Source organism: Cyprinodon tularosa, unplaced genomic scaffold, assembly GCF_016077235.1.
Source record: "Cyprinodon tularosa strain WSP-4 unplaced genomic scaffold, ASM1607723v1 ctg42, whole genome shotgun sequence".
In the NCBI taxonomy this organism is placed as follows: Eukaryota; Metazoa; Chordata; class Actinopteri; order Cyprinodontiformes; family Cyprinodontidae; genus Cyprinodon; species Cyprinodon tularosa.
The window spans coordinates 2571389-2589509 of record NW_024039141.1 but is presented as its reverse complement, the minus strand read 5'-3'; the positions used below and the strand labels follow the sequence as shown (position 1 = coordinate 2589509).

Sequence of the window (18121 nt, the reverse complement as noted above, 5' to 3'; positions counted from 1 at the left end):
AAATGCAAAAACTGAATTATTTTTTTTAAATAGGCATAATTAATCAGTCGGGTTTTGAAATCCAGACTAAAAATATTAATGCTTCAGGTTGTTTTGGGCCGTTCATCTTTAAAATCACCAGACTGTAATAAAAACCAGAAAAAAAAAAACGTTTAAATGTCAACAATAAAAAAAATTAATTAATAAATAGAGATAGGATAAAATGTCCAACTTGACATTTTTTATATAGCAGATTTTTTTAAATCATAAAAAGTAAAATGGAAGGGAGAAACAAGAGTTAACATGATCAAGAAATAGAAGCCATGTACATACCTCACTACTGTTCACTAACAGGTTAGCATAAGTGTTTGTATTGCAGCAAAATAAAAATAAAAAATCCAAGCACTTTAAACCTTTTTAAAGCAAATGTAAAATAAGTGTAAACAGTTTGTAGCAAGCAAGAGACCAGAGATTTTTCTTTTTGGCATACTGAAATTTATTGAGAATGCGTCCTCATACGCAATGCATTCGTTCTACTGTAAAAGAACACGAAGGCTTGAATTATGCACATTGATGACAAATTACTTGACATAAAAACAAAACAAAAAGAACACAAGGACAGCAGGTGAACATTTCTGAAGGAAGCTCCAACCTGCAGAGACCCCAAGCTAAAAACCTGATTGCTTCTTTATCTTACTTTCAAAAACAAAAGAAAACTTTGGAGAGACTGGGCATTCCCCTGTCAATGAGGGCACCTCAAGAGTTGAAAGAAACATTCTAAAAGAAAAAAATAGTTTTCAGCCTGCTAAGACACTCCAAAGCCGTTCATTGAGAAAGAAAACTACAACGTGAGAAAAGGGGGGAGAGGAGTAATTGAGACTAGAGGAAAGTGTCATTTAATTTCAGACTTTTGAGGCACTCTTGGTTGAGTGGAGTTTTTAGTGGCACTGTAAACTAGTTAAATACACATTCACTGGAGTAACTGCAATCCTTTCAAGCAGCAGAAGAGGAAACTACACGCATTTGTTGTAACAGAAAGCAACTGTAACAGCTTTAATATAACAGACGCTTCTCCTGAGCACTGGAACCCGCCGGGGATATTTAAAGAAGCTCTGACAACAAAGTGACACGATGATCAGGAGAAACAATGAGTTAAATGTACCAAAAGACAAACACAGTTCACAGGGGATAAACACCTCATTTATCCATAGACATTATAAATAAGCTTGCCTAAAACCGAGTCGCTTTGCTTTCGGCTCCCTAATCGGGAGGTGGGGTGGGGGGGCATTAGTAACAGACATAACAGCTGATCTTTTCATCGTTTGATTTCAACACGGTTAATTAGCAGAACAGCTTTGCGAATGGTATTCTTTGGGGTGGGGGCTCTCCTTCTTGTCTTATTTGGTATCGACCGAGCAGATGATGCCGTTGCTACAAGGGGACGTGGCTGAAGAGGTAAGACACAGATTCCCCGTTGTGAGTTCTGCGAATGGCCTCTGCTAGGATCATTGAAATGTCTATAACCTGGAGGAAGAAAACAAACCATCAGAAGCAGCTGGTGAATCTCAACATGTATGACTGAGAAATCGTATAAAACAAAACATCATCAGTAAAGTATTTCACGTTTTGAGTTGCTTTCCAACCTGTATTTTGGAGCAGTGTTTCATCTTCTCCTCCTGCGGGATTGTGTTGGTGACGACGACGGCTTCGAAGCAGGCGTTATTGATGCGCGAAATGGCCGGACCGGAGAAGATGCCGTGGGTCAGGATGGCGTAAACCTTCGTTGCTCCCGCAGAGATGAGCCTTAAGGGAGAGAAAGAAAACGGTTGAATGAAGACATCAACAAGCTCTTTCTACAGTGTTTAGATTTTAAACAGGAAACCTGTATAGGAAAAAGGAAGGATGAATAAATAGGGGAATGGACACAAACATTATTCTATTTTCTGTTTCCATGATAAATCTTCGAACGATGTTTACTTAGAAAAAAAGTAGCTCACTTGTCAGCAGCGTGGCAGATTGTCCCACACGTGTCAGCCATGTCATCCACTAAAATTGCAACTCGATCTCTCACATCTCCGACCAGAACCATGCGGTCGACCTCATTTGCCTTTTTCCTTTCCTTGTGAATGAGAGCAAAGTCCACATTCAGTCTGTCTGCAATGGAGGTGACCCTGAACAGGGAAGAGTACAAAGAGCACCACATGGATAATCACATCAAATGGCTTTGTTATGGAGCTACGCTGTGTCAACAAAAAACACTAATCAGGAGTAAATCCCAAAAGAAATACAGAGCAGCTAAGGCTGGTCATACCTTTTGGCTCCGCCTGCATCAGGTGACACGATTATACAGTTTTTCCATTCGGGGATGTTCTCCTTGATCCATTTTAGGACGGCCGGTTCTGCATACAAGTTATCCACTGGGATATCAAAGAACCCCTGAAAAAAAGATAAACAAATTCTTTCTTGTCATACAGGGCTGTTTTATAGCCTTAGTTCTCACAACTATGCAAGCCAGATCTGTGCAAACAGCTTATGTGCACGTTTTGCATCACATTAAGAGTTCATGTCTGGAGCACATTTCCCTAGAATGTATTTAACTTGATCAGTAGTTTGTTTCGCTGTGACCATCTGTATCAAACAGGAAGGACAGGTAAAGCTCTTCACCTGACACCAAGTTGTTATGGGCTGAAAGCAAGTCACGTTTATTTGTTTAGAAGGAACGAGGAGCAGAAATCAACGATAAATGCCCTGAGATATAGCCGACTTAGGAAAGCCATAAACCTAAGCAGGGAGGGATGCCATAAACTGGCAGAGAAAAGCAAATAAGTGAATTAAAAATCAAATGCTATCCTGAATATGGATCAGCTGAACGAGTGGAATTATAAGTTGTTTTTTTCAAACTGCTGTAACCCACCTGAATCTGTGAGGCATGCAGGTCCATGGTGATGATGTGGTCCGCACCTGATACAGACAACATGTTGGCCACCAGCTTGGCAGAGATAGGAGCACGGCTCTGCAATGAAAGCAGATCTGTTTAGTCACATGGAATAAAAAAAAAAAAAAAAATGGCAGCCATGACTCCTTTCTAAAAATAACATTTTACTAAGAGCTCAGCACCAGACTTCAGTCACATCAATAAAAGGATAAAATCAACACTAAATTTAGGCAAATACTTCTCTGAATAATGCATTTATTTGAATTAATAAAAAATATATATTTTATTGAATTCAACAGCTGATTTCTTGTAGATAAAAAATAAAACCCCTTTTGTCAGTGCAAAGGTTGGTTAAAAGAAAATGCACCAAGCATTCGTTTATTATTCTCACTCACAGCACTTTAAATCGCAAGCTACTTAAGCAAATTAATTTCATGACCTACACCCCTATGCTGAGAGAGTCAGTGACTGCTTAGCTAGACCTGCACTGAGTCAGTAGTCTCTTCCATTATTGTGCTATAACACAAGGACTTGTGCTATAACATAAGGGCATTTCTGAAAAATCAAGTTTTATCAATAAGCTCCAATCAACTTGATAAACAGAAATTAAATCTTAAAATCTGTCAGTGTTATGTTTGAACTTGATTGGTCACACTTTTTGATAACATACACGTTCGGCAAGATGCACAAGAACATGCAATAAACATTCCACTGTCATGCTACTCATGCAATGGGATGTAAAGGGTGAAATAATAGTAAATGGGAAAACCTGAAAATAAAAACTAAAAGAAAATCCGCCTTAAGGGCTGATTGCAGGTGGACATGTCTGCAGGCTTCTGGCCATGATGCTGGGTGGCAAATGGCATGACAGAAGTAAGTAGACAAATATCCCTCACCCCCACCTTGTCCTTCTTGTCCTGCCGGGCGTAAGGAAAGCAGGGGATAACAGCTGTGACTCTGGAGGCTGAAGCTATCTTGCAGGCGTTGATCATGATCAGCAGCTCCATCAAATTGTCATTGATCTCCCCACAGCCGCTCTGCACGATATAGACGTCTTCTCCACGCACGCTCTCCCCGATCTCCACACTGCCAGAGAAGAGGTGAGAAAACAAACAGCACTTTGAGCAGATGGATGACACAGAGTAAACAATGGCTTCTGTGCCCATGTGATTGGGCCTGATCAAAGGGGGATGTTGTTGATAAGTTAAGAATAAAGTGTTATACAGCAAATTTAGTTTAATTCTGAGGATTTTTTTAACTCGTATTTTAAACAGGCAAGTTGGCATGAGTTCTGAGCATACAAGGACTACAAGTTCCTGAAAACACCGCGCGGCAATTTTCACGGTGACTGCACGTTTCTCATTAGCGGCTAACAAACAGCTGCGTTACAATATTTTACACTGATTAACATTTTCTCCGCAGCATAGAGAAAAACTCACCATGTTTCTTGGTTGCTGAATTTCTTGGTAACAACCTTCCCCAGTTCGAGACCGAGGCGGTCTGCTATTTTCTGAGACAGATCCGGATGGGAGCTGCCGCTAAAAATCTTGATGTTCGGCATTTTGTTGCGTCGTTTGTTGCGCCGTTCGGCTGCGGCGGCGGGCAGCGGTCGATTCGGAGGCGACAACTGGAAATAAGTCAACAGTTGATAAGCTACTCTTTAACGAGCCGTGGAGAGTCCCCCTACCTATCCTCCATTATGTCCCACACCTCGCGCGTGCGGATGAGTGGAAATGGGGAGCGCGCGCACGCAGGTTTTACTTACGCAGTGCCGAGATGACGTCAGCGGCAACGAGGAAGCTGATAGCGTGCGCGAGCGTCACTCAAACCAAGAATTATTTCTTGAATCGTGTCATTTTATATCATAGGCAGACCCCTTTATTATGTTTTTTATTGTAGTTTATTTAGTTCTCTATTTAGTTAACGTAACATATCCTAAGTAATGCGTGTGCTTTGGCACGACTGTACATTTTTGAAAATTAAAAATAAACCTCAAACAAACCACTTAGTTGTTCGATTTTACTTTGAGGAATCTACAGAATACCCCATAAATCGAGCTATTATGCGGCCGTTAACCTTATTTTATGTACATGTACTTAACCCTTTATAGGGGCACTTAGTAAAATACTTTGAAAATCAAAAATTTCAAGCCAATAGTGTCATTATAATCAATTCAATTCAACTAGGCATGCTTGTAGCGACAGTGGAGAGGAAAACTCCCCTTTAACAGGAAGAAGCCTCATCTGCTGAGGCCGACTAGGATTCAAGGAGACAGAAACAGACATAGAAAAAGAAGGAGAGATACAAAATGCAAATATCCAGGACAAGACCTTATTACCTTTGTAACATTCTAAAAATATGAATATTTTGATGGCAAAAATTAATGTCAATGTAATAACAAGAAACGTAAACTTGCCCGAATATGTTAAGAAAAATAGCAAAAGTGCTTCTATAACAAATTCATGAAAAACACTTGCACTTACATTGTTTAGTTTATAAACCTGCATATAATTGTTAACTATGCTTATCAACTTTGTAACTTTACTTTTTAACTTTTCAATGAGTTTTTTACCTTTTTTTCTTGTTAAATTTTTTTTCAACTTAACAGTAGGTAATATATCAATAAAGGGCTCATCTAATTTGTCTAATGTGAAAAAAAGATGTACAGGGTTCAAGGGGTAACTTGCCCTATAAAGGGTTAAAATCCATTCCACAGCAGCATTTACTATGTTATAACATTCACGTGATTCTTGCACATCAGCTAAAGTTTGCTAATTTAACTTCCCCTTTCAGACAGATTTGTAAAATTGTTTCTTTTAAAATGCTGACCTCTCAGTATGTATTTACACGCATCTCTGTGCTGTGTTTCTAAATACAGCCCAGGAACAGAGATTCCTGGGCTGTTTTCATATTTTTATCTCTGTGACCTTTTGGTTTGTAGTATATCTGTATAATCAAGCTGATGCATATAAAGCTGCAAAAAGACCCTTCAAATAAACAATCAGTGAGCTCTATTTAGTGCCTCACAACAATATTAATACGCAGTGTCTTTTTTTGCTTATATGTATATATATATATATATATATATTGCAACCTATAATGTATTTTATTTAGATATATGTAAGGCAATAAACCAAAACAAAGTTGTGCATAATTGAGAGGTGGAAGCAAGAACACATGCGAAAAGTGTGGTTTCCTTTGTATTCAGCTCCTCTTTGGTCTCATACCACTAGATCAAATGTAAAGCATTTTCTCTCACTAGTGTACCAAGCTGTTCTTTAAAGGTGTGTAGATTTGTTGAGAATATTATAGAGCAAACAGCATCACAGATGGGCCACTGGAAAAAAATATGTAGAGGATTTTATACCAGGCTGATGATCTAAACCTGTACTGTTATGAAGCTCTTACTGTGAACTGTTTTGTCCAATATTTTAAATTAAAAAGTAAATCACACAGCTTCAGATCTACCTATAGGGTTTTGTCAGATGAAACCAATGTGAATCATTTAGGCCTTGATGAAAACCCTCTGTAGCTGAAAATAAACATGCAGTGCTAGGACTTTCATTATGTGCAAAATGTTTTTCTTTAGCAAGAAGAGGGACGCTGGTAAGACTTGATGTTGAAATTGGAGGAGATAAAAAAGCCCTGAAAAAAAGGGGAAGGAAATAAAAATGTATTGGAGATTGACTTCTAAGCAAGAGAATCACCTTAGAATGAAGGCTTTGGATTAAATCATAATAATTTTTGAATGTAAAATTTCCAGACCTATATCCGATTCAAAATCTCTTGAAAGATTTATGCTGCAGTTCAAAGAGGCTCTCAGCTTTGTAAAACGAAACTATGAAGAAGAGTTCATTCTGCATATATTCATAGCTGGTACAGATATACTCCAAAAACATGCATCAGTAAGTGCTGTGAGAGATGATTTTACAACAAATTAATCCATCAACGTATAGTACAAGTACATGCAACACTCCAAAATGCTAAATGAGTACCAAAAAACAATAATAATGTGTTTACTTTTCCTTCAACTTCACAATTATCCCCTACAGTAAATTATGCTTACCACATCAAATCCCTTCAGAATACATTGGATTTTGTACAGTATTAACACCATTCTGACTTATTGTAAACGTCACAGTCACACCTAATTTTAAATTCAATATTAAAGTCAGGTATAACTGTCAACCTTGCAGTTAAAATTCAGTTCAATTTATTTGAAGACATAGAACATAAATACAGACATGAAAATATTACATTTACAGCTTTCTAACATGTTTATAATTCGTACTAGATTCTATGTGATAAGATGCAAAACTATATGGGGTGAGATGTCAGACGGTACACTCATTGTCAACAATTAATAAATGTCGCATTATTTTTAGCTTTCAAGTATGTATTAAAACCTTTATTTTTCCAGGATAGAATTATACAAAAAACCCATCTTTAACCACCTTTAAGAACATCTTTTGGCCAGGTCATTGCATAACATTGTCATCAGAAATCCTACTTCTTTGCAAACTGTGGTTTCTTTTTAACAGCATGAAAGAATTTGTTTGGGCAGATCAATGTTTAGAACAAAGGACATTTAAGGAGCTTGTAAAACACTTAAGAAGCACAACTACTCTTTGATTAAGAAGCAGAGCCTGATGAAAATGATGCAAGTCCTTTGGAGGCCATTTTAATCAACTATAGATCTGAACATTATCAGCTTAAACAATAGTAATCAAGTATGAATTAATCAACTTATCGCAAGTTTCCAAAGGTTGGACCAAGTCGAGACTTACAAAATCATAAGTAAGTCTGAAGTATTTGTAGCCAAGTCTAAAGTCAGGTGAGAAGTTAAGACTGGAAGGTTGCCACATTCGAGAAACAAGACCTGCAAATCCCCAGTCAGATCCAGGTCTTCAAATTTAAATTTCAAGTCCTTAAGAAGTCAAAATGAGAAATCTCTGAGACGTTAATGATGTTAGAAAACAAAGGAAGCAAATCAATATTTTATTTTAACTATTATTAGATTCACTATCATAAATGAAAGCTCTGTGTTTACACCTTGCAGCTTCCTCTCTCTGTTTTTTTCCTGAGAAGAGATCACTGAGAGCAAACTCTTTATAAAACAATTCATAATGTATATGTATTAAATAACCATGAGACATGAAAACAGAAATTGACAGAAATTGTAATCTTACTCAGATAATAGAAGTTGCTTAGAGCAGCTTACCAACCTGGAAACTGGGGTGGCCGAATCACAGTTAAAGAAGCATATTACACTGTGTTATTAGATTAGGGACACAGCTCTCATTCCATTCCTGTACTGTATATATCCCATGCAGCTTTTTTTTCCTTTGGTACATTCTTCTCCTTTGACTATTTGAGCTGATATAATGAGTACATTCCTCCACTGTGAGATCAATCAATCAATCAATCAATCAATCAACCAATCAATCAATCAATCAATCAATCAATCAATCAATCAATCAATCAATCAATCAATCAATCAATCAATCAATCAATCAATCAATCAATCAATCAATCCCCAAATTTGTGCCATAATGAAAATGATAGCTGTATATCCAGACAGAGGAACTTTCCTTACTACTTAGGAAAATATTATTTATGACACTCAATAGACAGATAATATTAGGGTTTACCAGGCTCACATCACAGTTTTTTTTCTGTTTTAAGTAGAGAAAGTGATTTGAAGTTAAGTCACAGTTCAAAGCCAAAATCAAGTAAACAGTATTTTTTGATAGAACAAAGTCAACCCTGAAGTCATCAAATCTGTGGTTTAAGTCTGATTCATTTCAAGTCATCAACCCAAAGTCCACATTTCTCCCATTAAGGATGATCAACTATCATCCAGGCTCAAGCCTGTTTGGTTTCTAAACTCACGGAACAGCAGTGCTAATCTTCATTGTTCATGACCCGGTATATTGCCACTCACTGGGAGGGTATAACTGAGAGAGAGCTGTAAACTGTCAACTCTTCAAGCTGCCCACAAAGATAAGCCAAATGTCCTCTGAAATGGCACTTTCAGCACTCATTATGTGTGGAAGAGTTCTATATTCTGTAAATTCTGCCTGTTTACATCAATACTGGTTCTGTAATAGATAAAGAAGGCTAAGATTAAATTAACTGATTTAACTTCACAAGGCCCCCACCTGAGAACTACAAAAAATGAGTAAATATAATTAATGTCGGGGTTAATGTCAGGAAATTATCAAATAGATTCCAGCAATTCTTTCCTGAACAGTCTGTGAATCAAAACCACCAGGAAACCTGGGCTATAAATAGAATGGTGAGGCTACAACTTAGCATTGACCTTTTGATAAAATATTAGTAAGGGTGTGTAAATATCAGCCTGTCTACTATTTTAAACCCCACCCCCACAAAATCTATATTTACACACCGACACATCTATTTAAAATTTATTGAAGCCGAGGCTGTGTTGTAAAATCATTTGGTTGTGAAAACAATACATAAATAAATCAAGACAATAAAAAAATGGTTAAAGCCTTGAATTAAGTTTTGCATTCATACCCCTGATGACTCAGTGTGAAAATTGGACCTGTACTTTGAAGTCATTTTGTGTTAATATTTAACATCTTCATAGTCAGAAACATTTAGATTTCTTATAATTTCTTCTTTTATTTTTTTTTTCCTTAAAAAATCTTTTGATAAATTTTTTAAACTAATGCAAAAAAAAAAAAAAAACAAAAAAAAAAAATACAAGAACTGTAAATGATTAATACCTGTAGATCTAATTACGGTTATTTATTTTTTTTTATCTTATTAAAATTGACAGTATCTATGCTGGAATATTTATTTTTGGTGAAGATGATCCATTTGCATGGTTGTGTGCCGAATCAAAAACTGACACAAAACAAGCAACACATTGAGTAAACCTTACAGCTGGTAGCTCTTAGTTTGACATATAGTTTATATTAATGAGTCAACATCAGTTTTTGCCAGAATTAAATTTCATTATGTCTCCTTGTATTTAATCTTTAAAGAAAAGCTGTTAAAGGTAACCCTAATAAAAAGCATAAAATTAAGCTTAGTTCATATAACTGGATTTCCATTTCTTTGAAAGAGTTTATATAATATTCTTTATTGCTCTTAAAACATTAATAAGCTTTGTACACAGACAGAAGACCACAGTGACGACAAGATCATTGACAGTGAATAAAGACAAGAATGAATAAGTGCACAAAATAAAAAATAAAAGAACAAGTTATGGTGGCCATCATTATGTGAATGAAACACAGAGTAATCAGTTTGGCACAATGCTGGTCATTTCACCCCTTCCCATTTTGTTATAATGTTGTTTGTGTTTAACTTCTTGGGTATGAAAAGGAGCCATCTGCCACTGGATGTTAATTCCCATCCTTGCATAAAAGAATATTCTCCTTTTGGCTGCAAACAAGTCAAGGTGGTTTTCTGTTATCAACACCCAGTCTACTATAAGGAACTGTTATTTGACTATAAATAATATCTACTAATGGAAGCTTCGACTAAAGATCCTAATCTGTTGACTTTAAAAATTCAACTGGGATCTGAACCACGTTAAAAAACAATTGGCTAGTTTATAAATATATGCAAGATCTCATAAATACAATTCTAAGTACAGTACGTTATGAGCATAATTATGATTATTTATGAAAATACTGATTTACCAATTCTGTTTTTTTATACATGATACAGTAGTTAAATGTAGGTGCATGTTGGGGGATCGTAATGGAGAAGGGACGAATTGACCTGGAGCACAAAGCAACAAAAACAATGATAAACACAGAAAATGTTTCTTGTGATGCTTAAATGTTCTTCGGCTGATGAGGAAACATTGTCTGATATTATTGTTTATAAAAATAAACATGTCTCATGCTATTTTCTAATATTCCTCAAAATATATGTTCTTTTGCTATAAGTCTTTATATTACATTGACACTGTAAATGATAACCTCACAAACATCCTATTTACAAAACACTTAGGGGCTGAAATAAATTTTAAAATAATAAGAATTAATTTAAAAGTAGTTGTTATTCTCTCAGATTTGTTACCATATTATTTACATCTGTTTGTAAATCTCTTCACTTCCATCTAGAATACCACTTGCTAATTGTGAACATGGTTCCCCTTTTAGGTTTTGTCTTGCATTTTCTATTTAAAATATAAAAAATCTCTATATTATCGTCTAATCGTGCTCCAACATACGTGTCCCTGAAGGATGAAAGTAAGAAGAAAAAATTGTACATTGAGAAAAAACTAAAACAAAACAACTTTACATAACTGTTATGAAAACGCAGCTTTAGCATCGGAGGAAACACTGTTAAAAGAGAGTGCTGGTTAGCATTGGTATAATCTAAAACATATTTTAGTTTTATTGCCTGATTCACTAGATTCAGGAGTTTTAAATTTAGGGATAAAATATCTTAAAAGTAACATTTGTTACTGATATTAACTCCTTTTCTTTTACCTAAATTAGCATTATACTCATCTTGTCTCACCAGGTTGTTATAAAATCTATGAGAATAATTTTGTGGATTTTTGTTAAAATATTAATTTGTACCCTTTTGCTTTATAAATTTCGACCAACAATTTGGCTTTTATAGCACTTTCTTTTACCAGCCTATCCACTATACATTACAGGCAAACAAGTGGATAAAGCATCTGTGATAAATTCCCCCTTAAAACAAGAAGATCTGAGACAAATAAAGATTTCAGACAGCAAATGGTGTCTTAGTTTTATTAAAATACATAGAAAACTACTTTGTGTGTTTAAATATTTGCTAGATTGCACAATGTGTAACAGCACATAGAAAGCATATCTTAGTGTGCAGTATCTGAAAATATGAATAAAAATTAAAGAGTTATTTGAAACAGGTCAGCATTAGCATTAAGGAAATGAACTGTTGTAATGTTGACTCAAGTAAAGTTTTCAGCAGCAGGATGAATCAGAAACACATATGTAAACATTTAAGGATACACTTTGACTTCAGAAATCATTTTGAGGTTGTGCAAAATCCTAGTCACAGCCTTACTCACTTGCTAGTGAAGTTATTTGTCTATATGATTAACAATCAGTGAGATGCAAGTGAGTTATAAATTGATAAAGGTGTAAAGTACACAATTTGTGTTACAGATTATAAGGTGTTAAAGTATTTCAGTAGCTGAGTGATGTCATTGCACTCATTAATGTACAGTGGATAAAACTGTGACTTGGGTCTCTGCTACATTTTCTGCATCTAAATTTTTTGTTCCATACCTGCTGTTTAAAAAATGATAGAATGGGGCCGTGATCAACAGTACAGCCTGTTGAAACACTTTTTGTTCACTGCAACTTTTTCACTTGCATTTTGGATCATATTCATATGCCACACATCGCCGGGACAGCCAACAGAGATCATTTTTGCATTACAACAGGTAACAAATTCTACAAACACACCAAATCCTAACCAACCAAACCATTTGGACTATTCAGTTTATCGAAGTCCCTGCAGTCAAGATCACAGAACTGTATTTGTCCAAAGCATATACCTGTGCTCCTGATGTATCATCAATCTCATAATTATATTCATCCTGTATATTTTAAATATATTTATTATTTAATTTCTTCACAAACTTAATATCATTTGCTATATAGACACAACTAAAATATACATATTACATATATATGTATAAAATATTTCACTAGAATGATATATATATATATTTATATATAATGTATTGTGAATGTTCATATGAGGTGATTAGCCCTGTATCACCCATTCTGCTGAAGAGTTCTTACTCCATTGTGCATTAATTTGGTGTATCTCTGTTTTCTTTTTTCAAAACAAAGCTACCTCAGGACCTGTAAACATGGGATGAAATACTTGCATTTTTTACTGAGGATGATTCATTGCAGATTTAGTAAAAAAATTGTAAACGCTAAATAAATGATGAATTTGGATAACATAGCTACCCATGTTCCTGCCAGATTTACTTCTACTGGGTAGGCAGAGTTTTAATGGGTCGTGTAAGTGAGCTCATATTACTGGTATTGGAGAAAATCTGTGGGCTCATTGTCTTTGTTGGCAAACTGCTTGAGTGCCCCATGGACTCTTCTGCTGCACGAAGAAGCAAGGTGTAGTTGATTGCAACTTCTTCCACTTTTCTCAACAACTGTAGCCTCTGGGCTTCCGAGCGGACTCCTCGAACCAGTTTGATGAAGGTCTGAGTTAGTTCGCACAACACCTGGAAGCTGTCTGAAACAACAGCAAGCATTTGTGTTGGGCTTTTTTCAACACTTGCCACCCGTCGACATGATGCCCTGAACTCTTTGAACCGCACTGCCAGTTCCTGTTTGTATTCAGCAATCCGTGAGGACTGAAGGCGTGCTTCACCTTCAGCCTGTGGGCTGTTAGCACATTGTCGAAGAATAGCTAGCAACTCATTAGCATCCAGCTGAGCGTTTAGAAAACCATCCGGTAAACTGAAACTTTTCCCCTGTAAAGCCTGTACACGTGCAAGGCTTCCCTCCAGTGTGCCACATGTTCTTAGATCAATATCTTGTGTCTGCGGTTCCTCCTCTTCCTCTTCTTCCCCACTGCAATCCTCTGCATTTAGGACCTGGAGTGTTTTGCTCACAACAGGAAAGGTACGAGAGTCCACCTCCATGCCTGGGAGGACTTGTAGGGGTATGGAGTATGAGAGTTCATCTTTGTCACTACTTTCATCTGCAGCTTCACACTTCCTGTAACAGAAACAAAATGAGCAGCATTTATCTTTGTCATCGCTGTCTTCACTGGGCAATGTGAGCAGAACCTCCCCAGTCCCCTCTTTAGTATCTCGTAGCAGTTCTTCTCCCTGAATAAAAAAGACACCCCTTTTGCCTTTCGCCTCTGCCTGGTGAGACTGAGTGTGAATCGGCTCGACAGGAGTCGGTAGCCTCAGCCCCGTGGCCCTCACTCTTTCCATTTCTTTTTCCAGACTTTTGGCTTTTGGCTTCACTTCAGCATACACAGGTGTGCTCGAACTATTGTCCAGCTCTCCAAAACTGTATCGTCTTTGAAGCTTTTTGTATTGTGGAGCTCCCATGCAATCGGTTTGAGAAGTGCAAGTTGGCAAACAAGAGCTTTGGTTTCCCCTTGGCTCTCTTGACTCAAGACTGGTAGATCGGATTCTTGTTGTCTTTATCTCTAGATTTTGAGGTCTCCTTGTGGCACCTTCAGCATGAGGAGCTTTTGAAACTGTTGGAGGGGTCTTTGAGATAGTTCTGTCTCTGCCTCGATTTTGTGTCTCTGTAGTGGTTCCCAATGGTGTGTCAGGTAGTCGCATACCCCTGCACATTCGTTTACAGTCACAACTGCGCCGCTGCTCTCTGGAGATTCCTGGTGCTTTAAGGACAGGACTGGTACGGAGTTGGCAGGCACAAGGAGTACCTGATGGAATAGGAGAAGACCCTTGGGGTATAAATTCACCTTGTGAAGACTTGGGTTTCAGCAGTTCCTCTAAAAACTCTAATTCATACTGACGAACTTTTTGTAGCTGTGCCCTTCTCTCATCTGTCTCTCTTCTCATTCTTGCGGGAAATGTTGCTGAAAGTAGGTTTCTAAAGCTCAAGAAAGGAGCGTTGCGCTGTGACTTCTTACCAGTACCCTGCTTCTTTGAGTCTTTAGCTGGAAGAGTGGATACTTTTTCCACATTGAGACTTCGAGTTGTTAGATCATCTAAAATAGGTAAGGATTTTATGGTGCATTTCTGATTCTGTGACTCTGTGCTGGTTTTTCCCAGGGCCTCCTCAGTCTTGTTTTCAGAGGTTTCCTTCCTCTCTACCTTTCCAGCCAAATGAGGGGATAACTTGCTTTGCACTTGAGGACTTGGTTTTGCCAAATTAGGATCTGCTCCTACTCTTGCAGCATTTTCTTTATTATTAGCCAACTGGAGGCCCTTAGCTCGAAGACGCTCATCATCTGTCGGAGAGGATGACTGAAACACCACTATCTTTTGAACCTGTGGGTCTTTTAGTCTTAGTTGAGGTGCAGGCTCCTGTTTTACTGGACATGTGCAGAAAAGGTCATCCACCGGCAGAAGTTCTGTAGAGCTTGAAGGCTTCATGGTCTCACTGGAGGCAGTCTTGGTTTCTTGGCATATATTAGTTGGGGTGGTTTTGATAGAGACACTTGTGTCCACAGGCAAAATTTTAGGTAAGGCTTTGTTTATTGTATTTACAGTAAGAGGTGCTGCTGTCTTAATCTTCACACCATCTGAAAGATTTTGAGTTTGTGTTACTTCTGAAGAGTTGGATAATTTCTGATCTGTACAGACTTGAACTGTCAATGACATGTCAGCCTTTTTAGGTTCTTCTGTTGGCTTAGAATCAGAGTCAGTGGGGTTTGCTTTGGCAGACTCAGAGATTGATTTTAACTCTGCTCTCTGTTCAGTTTGAGATCTGTCTTGATTGGCACCTTGTTCTGTCACAACCCTAAGTATTGCTGAATCTTGGGCAGGGCTTACTTTAAAGGGAACAGTCTTGCTAAGGATTACTTGCTTTGGTGGGCAACCAGCACGGATCTGACCCACAGTGAAGGCTCCAGTCCCTATGGCTTTTGCTGTGCAACCAGGAATAGCCATGGGAAAGTCACGACGGCAGAGAATACGCTCCTTGTTGATATGGTGAGCTAGGAGATATGCCTGGTTCTGGTTTTGCTTCATTGCTGACACCATCTCCGAGACATCTGTCAACTCAGAGGAGTTGGTCTCATGACCTGAATCCAATGATGACTCAGGTGTTATTGCAGCTAAAACAATCAAACCTGAGGAGGACACCAACAAAGTACACAGTTAGTATAACCAAGGAATACATTTTACAGAAATATATGAATGTGGGTCACAAATGGAACAAATGAATTTGTAGTAGCTTTATCTTTAGCATGTAGTTGAGGCTCAAATTTGTAGGACATTTGCAGACTTACCAATGTACCAGTGGGATAGGTTTACATCAATTTACTATTCATCTAATGACTACGAATTGGTTTAACCTACTTTGGTAATATATGAAATGATTGTGCCTTTGATAATTTCAAAACTCACTCTGTTATAAAAAATCTTTTTTTTTTAGATAAATACATCATAAGACAAGGTTGCAGTTTTTTAAACTTTAAGTTATCTTAATTTTGGACCAAACTTTTAGTATAATGTTGACGACAAATATTAGATGCATGGGGAAAATCAGTAATACAATGTAATTAAAATTTTGATATCTGTCTGATTGGTAAAATTATGTTATAAGTGAAGTGTGAGCAGTAGTATGACTGAGGCTGTTGACCTGCAGTCTGTGTTGGTTGTTGAGGGTGATGTGGGTAGTCCTCGGAGGCTGCCAAAGCCTCAAGCGCCTGCAAGGTGGACACCAGAGCATCATCGAGCTCCTGGGCATGATCTCGAACGGTTCTTGTGGCTACGTTATCAATCAGTGTCACAGGCACATCTTCTTTAGTCTGTGTGAGTTTTCCTGTGGCAACCTCAACACTAGCGCTTGATCGTGCCTTCTTTGCTCTCTTTGGATCATCCTCATCAGAACTATTATCCCTGAAGCCAGGTGGTGGTGCAGCAATAGCTGGTGGTGGTGGTTGCAATTTTTCACCGCCATTGTCTGCCTCCTCCTCTTCTTCATTTCCAGGAGGTGGGAGAGCCATGAGGTCCACAGCGCCTCCATCTCGAGAGGCACAGGCACTGGAGCAATGACGCCCAGAGCTCCCACTGCTGTTTGCAACCGCTGTGTGACCCTCGGCCCTCAGCCTGGCTTTGCAGGAGTCACAGAAGTACCTTGAGGTTTTCTTTGATTGACCCATTGTTTGGGCTCTCACTCGAAATCCCGTGTTCTCCACAGCTGGGCTCTCTAAAACCCCAGCTATTTCCTCTGTACTCTCCTGTGTGGGATCTGATTTGGTACGGGCTCGACCAGGGGGCTCATGAGAAATAAAGTTATCGTTGATGTCAAGTTCAGCTTCTTGGTGCACTTGGAGCTCCTGAAATTGCTGCTGCTCTCTAAGGTGGACGTGACACAAGCCTAGATGTTGAGGTTCTGCAGGAACCATAGGTCTTGAACTTCCTGACTCTCTGTGCGAACTTTCCCTCTCCTCCCCTCGCCGCCCTCCACTTTGCAATCCAGCTGCCCCAGCTCGTGGGTGAGGATGGTGGGAACTTCTGTAATCTAAGGATAGAATGGTCAGAGCAGTGGACAGTTTGAGGTATTAAGAACTAGTGGCGATATATAGAAGATCCAGATGGACAAGAAAAGGCAACAGCTTGTAGTCAGATGGGGAATATCTAATTCAGAGATGAATGTTAGGCTGAAATTTGTTTAAGGTTTGAGGGTTAAATTCTGGTGTAATGTCATGATAAGATGGCAAGACTCTTCTTTAATGTAGACTACAGACTGATGCAGCAAAGCAAAGCTGAAGATCTGTTCATGATTCATCACTTAAAGTTTATGATAACATCAAAAAGCGGAGTTTATGTCACTCTGTCTTGGGAAAAGCAAAATGGCATTCCAGTCGAATGAGTAAGAATGAGGATGAGAGAAAGTGACAGCAGAGGGCGCCATGAGATGTGGAAACCAGGTTGGTAAAAATGACGTCATTCAGTGATGAAGCAGTGTCAGTGTTCATGTAGACTTCCACAAAAGGCTGATAATTCCAGACAGTATCTAATAAAAAGCTAGAGTAAAGTCATTTTCACTAATTCACAATTTACACTTCAATTATCAAGTCTCTTTTATTGATCTACATTTACATATTTGATTAGTCTTTGTTCAACAAATTTACTGTATATGTGTATCTGATAAATATTACTTGCATAAAACAAATAATTATATTTACCTGGTTTGGTCAGCTGAGCTTGACCAAAGTTTCGAACATAGATGGTTCGTTTAGGGTCTACAAATAGCTTATAGTAGCCAGAGATGAGGCACGCAAAGTTACTGGCATCAGGCCATTCCATGAGTAAAACCAGAGGCTGTAAGGTAATGGTAGAGAGGTAAATGAAGAGGGATTACATTACAAGAATCTTGACAAAAAAGTTACAAAAAACAGCGCTATGATGCTCAAATTGTATACGCTTTTTAGTGGTTCTGAGGAGAAATATGGGTATCAATCATATGGCAAAGCCATCAATAGGTCATTACCATCAAAAACACTTAGTTGTTTAAGAACATTGTGATTCAAATC

General features: G+C 37.9%; 2 protein-coding genes across 7 annotated transcripts in view; both read right to left on the bottom strand.

Moving 5' to 3' along the window:
• Positions 1–451: 451 nt before the first annotated feature.
• Positions 452–4657, bottom strand: prps1b (phosphoribosyl pyrophosphate synthetase 1B). 2 transcript variants are annotated; one of them, XM_038299143.1, is made up of 7 exons: positions 4354–4657; positions 3811–4000; positions 2894–2992; positions 2291–2415; positions 1977–2150; positions 1623–1782; positions 452–1503 (listed from the first exon to the last, which is right to left on the bottom strand). In XM_038299143.1, exons 1-7 carry the CDS (start codon positions 4473–4475, stop codon positions 1411–1413), a joined length of 963 nt encoding a protein of 320 aa, XP_038155071.1. In that variant the 5' UTR covers positions 4476–4657; the 3' UTR covers positions 452–1410. The 2 variants fall into 2 exon arrangements, with proteins under 2 accessions (XP_038155071.1, XP_038155072.1); XM_038299144.1 differs by having other exon boundaries at positions 3817–4000; positions 4354–4656.
• A 6990-nt stretch (positions 4658–11647) lies between these two features.
• Positions 11648–18121, bottom strand: part of frmpd3 (FERM and PDZ domain containing 3) — a 153896-nt gene continuing 147422 nt past the window's right edge. For 4 of the 5 annotated variants that reach the window (XM_038299157.1, XM_038299159.1, XM_038299158.1 and 1 more), the window contains 3 exons: positions 17774–17909; positions 16222–17106; positions 11648–15709 (listed from right to left, as the gene is read on the bottom strand). In XM_038299157.1, the coding sequence (XP_038155085.1) occupies positions 12900–15709; positions 16222–17106; positions 17774–17909 (3831 nt within the window). In that variant the 3' untranslated portion in view covers positions 11648–12899. The remainder of the gene's footprint in view (positions 15710–16221; positions 17107–17773; positions 17910–18121) is intronic. The other variant, XM_038299161.1, reaches the window with a different exon arrangement.